Source organism: Natrix helvetica, assembly GCF_964273705.1.
Source record: "Natrix helvetica genome assembly, chromosome: 3".
In the NCBI taxonomy this organism is placed as follows: Eukaryota; Metazoa; Chordata; class Lepidosauria; order Squamata; family Natricidae; genus Natrix; species Natrix helvetica.
Window position 1 is genome coordinate 24,340,045 of NC_138549.1, and position 9,686 is coordinate 24,349,730.

The window sequence follows — 9,686 nt, forward strand, 5'->3', positions numbered from 1 at the left end:
TTTATGTTGCTAAGTGAGACATTTATTAAGTGAGTTTTGCCACATTTTATAGCCTTTTATAACTCTCAGCACAATTGTTAAATGAATCAGTGCAGTTAAGTTAGTAAAACGGTTGTAAAGTGAATCTGGCTTCCCCATTGACTTTGCTTGTCAGAAGGATGTAAAAGGGATCATGTGACCCTGGGACACTGCAACCGTAGCAGCACAACACAACAGCCATGAAGCGACCACGCTCACGAGCAGCCACCCGGCAAACCCCCTTGCAGCCGGGCACAGCACCATTCACTGACCTTGGGGTATCGCCAATCCACGTGAGCACCTGTTCGCTGCTGCCCAGTTCCCGCGGCTTGGCGCCTTCCAAATGCCAATGAATGGCGGTCTGCACGGCTGGAGGGGGGTTGTGCGAGCGGCTGTTCCGTTCTCGCTCACCCGCCTCCCAGCCTCACGATGCATGGCCCAGCTCTCATTACGGAGCCAGGGCACCTCCGCCGCCATCCCAGCCTGGCTTTTTCCGTGGCTTCCAACCCGAGTCTTTCGGCACTGTCCGCTCTGGGCGCATGCTCTACGGTTGTACGCTCTGCGGGCAGCTGGCCCACAACCATAGAGCGTGTGCCCAGAGTGGCCACTGCCGAAAGACTCAGGTCAGAAGCCGCGGAAAAAGCCAGGCTGGGATGCTGGCAGCGGCGTAGGTGCCCTGGCTCTGTAATGAGAGCTGGGCCATGCATTGGGAGGTGGGTGAGCGAGAGCAGAACAGCCGCTCGCGCAAGCCCTCTCCAGCCGTGCAGAGCGCCATTCACTGGCATTTGGAAGGCGCCAAGCCGCGGGAGCTGGGCGGCGGCGAACAGGTGTTCACGCGACCTGGCGATACCCCAAGGTCAGTGAATGGTGCTGTGCCCGGCTGCAAAGGGGGTTTGCCGGATGGCTGCTCATAAGCGTGGTCGCTTCATGGCTGTTGTGTTGCACTGCTGCGACAGAGCAACACAGCCATTCACCCATGAGGCCCGGCTCTTTGGGAGTCCACTCGCAAGAGAGCAGCCGCCCTGCAACGCCCCTCTTCAGCTGGGCACAGAGCTGCTCACCAACCTAGCGGTATCCTGAAGGTGCCAAGCAACGTGATCACCTTTGCCTCCCCCCAGGTTCCGGCGGCTTGGCACCTTCGGGATACTGCTAGGTTGGTGAGCGGCGCTCTGCCTGGCCGGAGGTGGGGGGTTGTCCAGGGGGTTTATATGCGGAGGGGGGGGGCTTATATTTTTGCCCACCAGAAAAATGTGGCATGGCTGTATTATGAGGACATGTCGTATTTTCGGGAAAACATGGTAACAACAATAATAGTAACAGCCACCTATGCAAAGAAGCTGAAGAAATAGTGGAACACCTGATAAGCTGCTGCAAGAAGATTGCACAAACTGAATACCAGCAGCAGCATGACAAAGTAACAATAATGGTGCTTTGGAAGATTTGCAAGAAATATCATTTGCCTGTAAGCAAGAACTGGTGTCACCATAAAATAGAGAAAGTCATAGAAAATGAAGTTTCACAGAAGTTAAATTGCTCTGGGACTTCAGAATCCAGACAGACAGGGACCTGCTACATAACACCCTGGACTTAACAGCTGTCGATAAGAAAGACAAAAAAGTCTGGATAGTGGATATGGCAGTACCTGAAGACAGCAGAATAGAAGAGGAAGAACTGGAGATCATAACAAAATACAAATGCCTACAAATAGAAACAGAACGACTATGGCAAAGGCAAGCAAGGGTAGTACCAATAGTAATAAGCGCCTTGGGTGCAGTCCCAAAACAACTGGAGCACCACTTTAACACCATAGGCATTGACAAATTTGCCATCAGTCAATTGCAGAAGGCGGCTTTACTTGGTACTGCTTCCATCCTGCGACGATATCTGTAACACCATCAAACATCCAGATTTGCCTATCCCAGGTCCTTGCTAAGGACTCGATAGGTAGACAAAAATGCCAAACCCAGACTGAACATCTGGCTGACTGTGCGATTAACAACAACAATAATAATAATATCCCCATTCTAAAGTTATCTGACCCAAGATCCCAAGAAGTGGAAAAAAAAGAAGATATGAATTAGGTTGTGTCTCTCCTATCCCAATAAGCAGTTCCCTTTCTCCTTGAGCTTCTCCAAAGGAAGCAGTCTCTTAATCCCTGCGGACACCCAACACATTTTACACCAAGAAGGCCACTCAACTTTCCTTGTATCTTCTCCATGCCTATTATCTAACTTTTCCATCCACTGAACTATACAAAGCCTGGTACCGGGGCGATTTGACAACTAAAGAGCAACAGCAGGAGGAAATGCTGTGAAAAACAAATCTCTCTTACACTATTATTCAACCCAAAGTATGAAGTACAGGAAGTCCTTGATTTACAACAGTTCACTTAGTGACCATTTGAAGTTACAACGGCACTGGAAAAAGTGACTTATGACCATTTGTTACCATTGCAGCATCCCCATAGGCAAGTGCTTTACATTCGGATGCTTGACAACCGACTCACATTTATAACGGTTGCAGCATCATGCGATCCCCTTTTGCGGACTTCCGACAAGCAACGTCCACAGGAAAGCCGGATTCACTTAACAACCTTGTACCTAATGTAACAACTGCAATGATTCACCTAACAAAGGGAAGAAGAAAAGCCGGGCAAAACTCACTGAACCAATGTCTCGCTTAGCCACAGGTGCACCCATGTTTGCAAATACGTGAAGAAGCTTCTTTGCTGCTTTAAAGTTAACTGTCTCAGGTAGTTCCACATGCGAATGTGCACCGTTTATAACTGAAGCAACGTGGAATCAAGGAGAAACTGCCTAAAAGCGAGGACAATCAACCAGTGGAACAGCTTGCCTTCAGAAGTCATGCATGCTTCATTACTGGAGACCTCTTTATAAAGAGACCGGACAGCCATTTGTCTGAAACGGTGAGTATAGGTTCGCCTGCTTGAGCAGGGGACTGGACTAGAAGACCTCCAAGGTCCCTTCCAGCTCTATTCCTATTCCTAAATTTTGGGCTCCATTGTGGTCGTAAGTTGAGGACTACCTGTAGCGGGAAGAAGCGACACAAAGAGAAAATAATAACAATAATAATAATACAATTTAAGGCTAGAGAGACCTCCGTTGGCATCTCACCTGCATGCCCGGAGCGCCGGGGTCCACACCCGTGTCTAAGATGGCCAAGAGAACACCCCGTCCATCATATTCCGGGTACCGGGAAAGGAAGGAGGTCGCTCCGGTTTCCTTCTTGGGCAGAAGCCCTTGAAAGGGGAATTGCTCGTCTCCAGCCGACGCCGCCATGTTGAAAACAAGAGGAGAGGGAAGGAAAGGCTAAAGAAGACGCCAAACACGCAACCGACACGGAAAGACAAGAAGGGGCCGCGCAGCCCGAGGTGACGCAACGGCTCTCTTGGGAAGAAACGCTCCCGAAGGAAGAAAGGGGGGGAAAGGGCGCAGGCTTCTTTTCCCTCCGAACGCATGCGCCGCCGTTCTAGCCAATAGCAACAATAAGCACAGCCCGGCAGGGGTGCCACGTCACGAGCACTCGCAGCCTGCGAGGGAGATTTGATCGTGCTTTGGCTTGGCTGAGCGAGACTTGGAACCGCCTCTCAAATTACAGCGCGGCTCCCTCTTGAGGTGTGGACCAATGAGAAAGGGGAAGGCTTTCTTAAAGGGGCAGCAGGTTGATTAATAGCCTGCAGTGCTTTGAGCTCTCTTCCGCCCCTCCTTCCCGCCTTTCCCACTTTCGCGGTTTCCAGTCTCGCTGGAGTAGACTCACCGGCCTCGGCTTCGTCTTATTTCAAACAACGCGAGATCTTAATACTATTTGTTCGCTGGTGTGGGACGGGGAGGGTGGCCGCTTCGATAGAACGGAATGGAATGCAATAGCAATAATAAGAATAGGAAGAGCTGGAAGGGACCTTAGAGGTTGTTCAGTCTAGCCCAGGGGTCTGCAAACTTGGCAGCTTTAAGACTTGTGGACTTCAACTCCCAGAATTCCCCGGCCGGGGAAGTCCACAAGTCCTAAAGCTGCCAAGTTTGCGGACTCCTGGGCTAGTCCCCGGTTCAAGCAGGAGAACCTAACCATTTCAGACAAGTGGCTGTCCGGTCTCTTTTTAAACATCGGCTCGGTGGCTAAGACAATGAGCTTGTCGATCAGAAAGGTCGGCAGTTCAGCGGTTCGAGTCCCTAGTACAGGTCTCCTGCGTGAGCAGGGGTTGGACTAGATGACCTCCAAGGTCCCTTCCAACTCTGTTACTGTTGCCTCCAGTAATGGAGCATCCATGACTTCTGAAGTCAAGCTGTTCCACTGGTTGATTGTCATCATCACTGTTAGGCAGTTTCTATTGTTTTATTTATTAGTTTGTCAAACATGCACAAGATAGCAGGTATAAGTATGAACAGGGACATGAACAAAGGAAATGAATACAAATAAGTGGGGGCAGTAGGACAGGGAAAGTAGGCATGCTGGTGCGCTTATGGACTCCCCCTTCTCCTTAATTCCAGGTTGCTTCAGTTATAAACAGTGCACGTTGGCATATGGAACTACCTGAGACAGCAACTTGAAAGCAGCAAAGTTTATTCATGTATTTGCAAACACAGGTGTGGAACAAAGCATTCATCAGCTTTTATTCCCTTAAGAGGCAAGAACATTTCCCCCTCCCCTTTTTGACACGGTATCCTACTCAATTCTTAAAGCTCCCTCCAGCTTTGTTCAAATTTTTTTAACAAGTTCATCATATTCATCATAACCTTTTTCCTTGCTAGTATAAGTGTTGTTATTTTTGTTCTTCCTCTGCTGGAGGTTTCAGCTGGCTCGCTAAGCTTGTCTTTTCACACAGCTGATTCTTAGATGTTGGCTGCTACATACAGGTAATTTTGAAACAGCTTGTAATTGTGCCATTTGACATATCAAACATTTGCCTTTTTAGAAACAATACCAATTCCATTTTCTTATACAAAATAATAATACGTGATTAATTATTCTTTTAAATGAACATTTTCCTTTTATTCAACACTTCTCTCTGATTAGTTTCCAAACGTTGTTTCTTGTCCTGCCATCTGGTGCTTTGGAGAATAATGTGATCCCCTCTTCTTTGTGGCAGCCCCTCAAATACTGGAATACTGCTAAAAAAATAGTTCTAAAAATAGAACTAAAAATTGGGGGCATGTAATGATGTATAACTATACAATATTATGATGATAATAGCTGGAAATTGTAACCAGGTCCACACTTTGGCCAAAAAATAAGGGTTTTTTTTGGGGGGGGGGTTAAATATAATTGCTATATATGTGTACTTTTTTTAAAAAAAGGAGGATATATGTTAAAATTATTAATATGAAAGATGTTTATTGAAATGAAATTGCTAACACTATCAACATTAAATGGAGCCCGCTCAGATGCTGAAATACACCATGTAAATGACATGTCAACGGGCGGCGCCCAGGAGTAGAGCCTTGTCTGTGATGGGCCCAACCCTCTGGAATGACCTCCCCCCCCCCCCATATTAGAACTATTACCGACCTCCGCTCCTTCCAACAGAAGCTTAAGACCCACCTGTTCAAATTAGCTGGCTTAACTGATTTATAGTCCCATTTTTAACCTCCTGGCAAACATCTTATTGGGTAGTTTTTAAGGGTAATTTTAATGTTTATTTGTATTTTAATTCAAATATTGTACAGTGCATATCCTACCTCCTCCGTTTACCTATTTGTATATTTAAGTATATCTATATTTTGTATTCATACTGTTTTAATATGACTGTACACCGCCCCGAGTCCTGTTTAGGAATGGGAGCGGTTTATAAATTAAAGTTTATTATTATTTATTATTATTATGAAGAGTGTGGAAGAGAGGAGAGAGGCAAGAGGAAGAAGATAGGGTTAGGAGAGAGGGTAGGAGGACGGGAAGAGAAAGAAGGAGTGGAATGAGGAGAGAGGAGAAGAAGAGAGGAAGGGGAAGTAGAGAAGAGACAGAGGGAAGAAAGGAGGTAGGGAGGTGGAGAGAGGGAGAAGAAAGTGATGGAAAGGGTATAAATATGGTATATGGAGAGCAGAAGAGCTAATGAAAGTCTTTGGCGGTTGATAGTAAGACGACATAATATTGAATAATACAAAATAGTGTTGATTATGTAATGGTATACATGTGGTTATTTGTATGAAAATGAAAAAATAAACAACTTTTGAAAAAAAAAATACTGGAATACTGCTGTCATGTCGCCCCTAATTGTTTTCCTTAGACTACCTCACGGCTGTCAAACTCCCATCGTCACGTGACGTATTGGGACTGTTTCCCCCTTCGCTAAACAGGGCGGGGTGGGTTCAGCACATGATGCATTTGGGCCGTGGGCTGCAAGTTTGTCTTCCCTGGACTAGCCAAGCCCAAATCCTGCAAACATTCTTCATATGTTTTAGTCGCCAGGCCTTTGATCATCTTAGTAGCTCTTCTCTGAAGTTTTTTCCAAAGTCTCAACATCTTTTTTGTAGTATGGTATCAAAATTGGATGCAGTATTCCAGGGGTGGTCTTATTAGTGTTTTGTAAAGCAGTAGTAATGCTTCATGTGATCTTGATTCTGTGCCTCTGTTTCTACAACCCAGGATTGTGTTAGCTTTTTGGGCTGCTGCTGCACACTGCTGGCTCATATTCAAGGGATCTTCCACTAGGATTCCAAAGTCCCTCTCATGGTTTAGTGGTTCTCAACCTGTGGGTCGGGACCCCTTTGGGGGTTCGAATGACCCTTTCACAGGGGTCGCCTAAGACCATTGGAAAACACATATTTTCGATGGTCTTAGGAACCGAGACACCAATTTTATGGTTGGGGGTCACCACAACATGAGGAACTGTATTAAAGGTTCGCGGCATTGGGAAGGTTGAGAACCACTGGTTTAGATGGTTTAGAGCAGTGGTTCTCAACCTGTGGGTCGGGACACCTTTGGGGGTCGAATGACCTTCCACAGGGGTCGCCTAAGACCATCGGAAAACACAAATTTTTGAAAAATACGGAAAACATAAAATAATTTTATGGTTGGGGGTCACCACAACGTGAGGAACTGTATTAAAGGGTCGCGGCATTAGGAAGGTTGAGACCCACTGGTTTAGAGAAAGACGTTGGATGCCCGGAATGTATGCTGGAAAAGGACGATGACTATGGAGACCCAAGTCCAAGACTGGGACATTCACAGGGTGCCCCTCAGCTACTCCAATGCTCTTTTTTATTCCAGCCTATACCCCAACTTGTAGTAAAGGTGGAGGAGCCGTTTCAGTTCCAGTAGAAAAAAATTGAATATACAGAGTAGTCCTCGACTTAGGATCAAAACTCAGCCCAAAATTTCTATTGTTAAGCGAGACATTGAGTTTTGCCCCATTTTGTCACCTTTTTTTGCCTCAGTTGTTAAATGAATCAGTGCAGTTGTTAAGTTAGTAACATAGTTGCTAAGTGAAACTCGCTTCTCCAATAACTGCTTGTCAGAAGGTTGCAAAAGGGGATTCCGTGTGTCCCCGGGACACTGTAACAGTCATAAATATCAACCAGTTGCCAAGCATCTGAGTTTTGATCCCATGATTGTGAGGATGCTACAATAGTGGTAATGTGAAAAATAGTCGTGAGTCATTTTTGTTCAGTGCCGTTGCAACTTCGAACAGTCACTAAATGAACTGTAAGTTGAAGACTACCTGTAAAATGAATGGCTCATTTATAAATTGGGTATCTCGTAATTTCGGCTATTTCGGGGCTTCACTAAGCAAAATTAATATGACACTGAAAAAATGCATAGGATGGATCCCATTACATGTGAATTGAGCTGGTCACATAGGCTGGTGAAATGTGGGGACTTTTTAAAATGGCACAAAAGAAGATTCAAAAGTCAACCCCCATTTTTCAGATCCCAGTCAAGCAGGTGGCAGCTGAGAGACTTTAAGACTTGGTGACTGAAGCTCCTCAAGATCAAGCAGGTGACAGGATCCTTATCAAAATGGACCTGAGGAATATTCTGACCCTGGTAAAAAAAAGTTCCATGTCAACTATGAAGATTATGCAGCTCAACTATAGACAGGTTCTGTTCTTCTCATAGTCTTATCTGCAGCCTTAGCAGTTTTAATGAAGAGAGTTTTCAAATTGTCAGCATTACACATTCAGTAAGTACCGTATTTTTCAGAGTATAAGACACACCTTTTTCCCTTAAAAAAGAGGCTGAAAATCTGGGTGCGTTTTATACACTGAATACAGCATTTCTGGCCTCCCGAAACCCTGTCCCCTTTGCAAAAATGGCTGTGCATAGCCTTTAGGACAATTTGCATATATTTTAGAATTCATGTCTCTCAATAGATAACATTCTACTGAGTACCTTCCTCTAATATGTTTATGCATATGTTTTGTTCGTCCCTCAACTGGACAGCTCCATTCTCTTGGCGTTAATCTCTTTTGGAGCCATTATTTCAGTTTGTTCATTCTTTCATTCGGGATTCTGCTCATTTCATTCATAAAACCGATCTTTTCACATTGGGAAAACAGATAAATTAGTCACATTTAATTAATGTTCTTTGTGTACTAGTGTACCATGGGATAAGGCCCTGAAATGATCATTTACATTTTGAAGGCATCAAAATATTTCTCTTTTTTTCTTATTTGCAATCATTAGTTTAGATTTATTTATTTATTGTCTATAATTACTCAACTCCTCTGCTCGTAATAAAATTATGTATACCACCAGGCTTGAAATTTTAGGCCTGGATAATCTTGAACTACGCCATTTACGTTCCAACCTGAGCTTAGTGCAAAGATAATCTGCATAACATCCTAACATCCCTGAATCTTGATTGCAGGAAAAACAATTTTAGCAATAGAATAGTAAATATGCGGAGCACCCTACCCGATCTCATTGTTAGTTCCTCTAACCCCCATACCTTTTACCTTAAGCTGTCTACCGTGGACCTAACATGTTTCTTAAGAGGTCCCTAAGGGGGCATGCATAAGTGCGCCAGTATGCCTACCATCCCTGTCCTACTGTCCCATTTATATGTACTCTTTATTGTGTTTAGGACTATGATTTGCTTATTTTATCCATTTATTTGTGCCATTTTTTCATGTGTTTTTCATACTTGTTTCCTTGTACTTATTGACAAATAAATAAAAAATAAATAAATGAAATAGTTCTATAACTTACTTATTGTCTATAACTCCCCCTTGCATTCTATTTTAGGTAGAATATAAAATAAAGTAAATACAATACCAATGGTAATACAATGGTAAAACAATAAAATAATGTTCTCCATACAATTGATAAAAAACATTACATAAAGACAGCTCGGTAAAATCAGAGCAGGCGATCTAGAAAAACTGTCTTTAAAAGCTTCCAAATTTTGATCATGTGACCATAGAGATGCTACAATGGTTAGGAGTGTGAAAAATGCTCATGAGTCACTTTTTTTCAGTGCTGCTGTAACTTTGAACAGTCACTAAACGAATGATTGGACTACCTGTATCTAAACTTTACTGGTAGCATTGCAAGCAACCTTGTAGAGTCCCTTGTTTAGATCAACCTGAGAATGGAAAAGATATACCATACAAGGTTTTTATCACACGCAGGTTGATTAATATAATTTATTCACATAGGTAAAACTGGAACACATAAACATTTAGATGAAACAGGTAGTCCTTGAGTTATGAATG

The 9,686-nt window shown here is 44.1% G+C and overlaps 1 protein-coding gene across 3 annotated transcripts in view; it reads right to left on the minus strand.

Annotated features, from left to right (window-relative positions):
* Positions 1–3,520, minus strand: part of TPP2 (tripeptidyl peptidase 2) — a 50,947-nt gene extending 47,427 nt beyond the window's left edge. For 2 of the 3 annotated variants that reach the window (XM_081946758.1, XM_081946759.1), the window contains exon 1: positions 3,153–3,517. In XM_081946758.1, the coding sequence (XP_081802884.1) occupies positions 3,153–3,317 (165 nt within the window). In that variant the 5' untranslated portion in view covers positions 3,318–3,517. Of the gene's footprint in view, positions 1–3,152 lie in introns of all 3 variants that reach the window. The other variant, XM_081946760.1, reaches the window with a different exon arrangement.
* Positions 3,521–9,686: the final 6,166 nt, after the last annotated feature.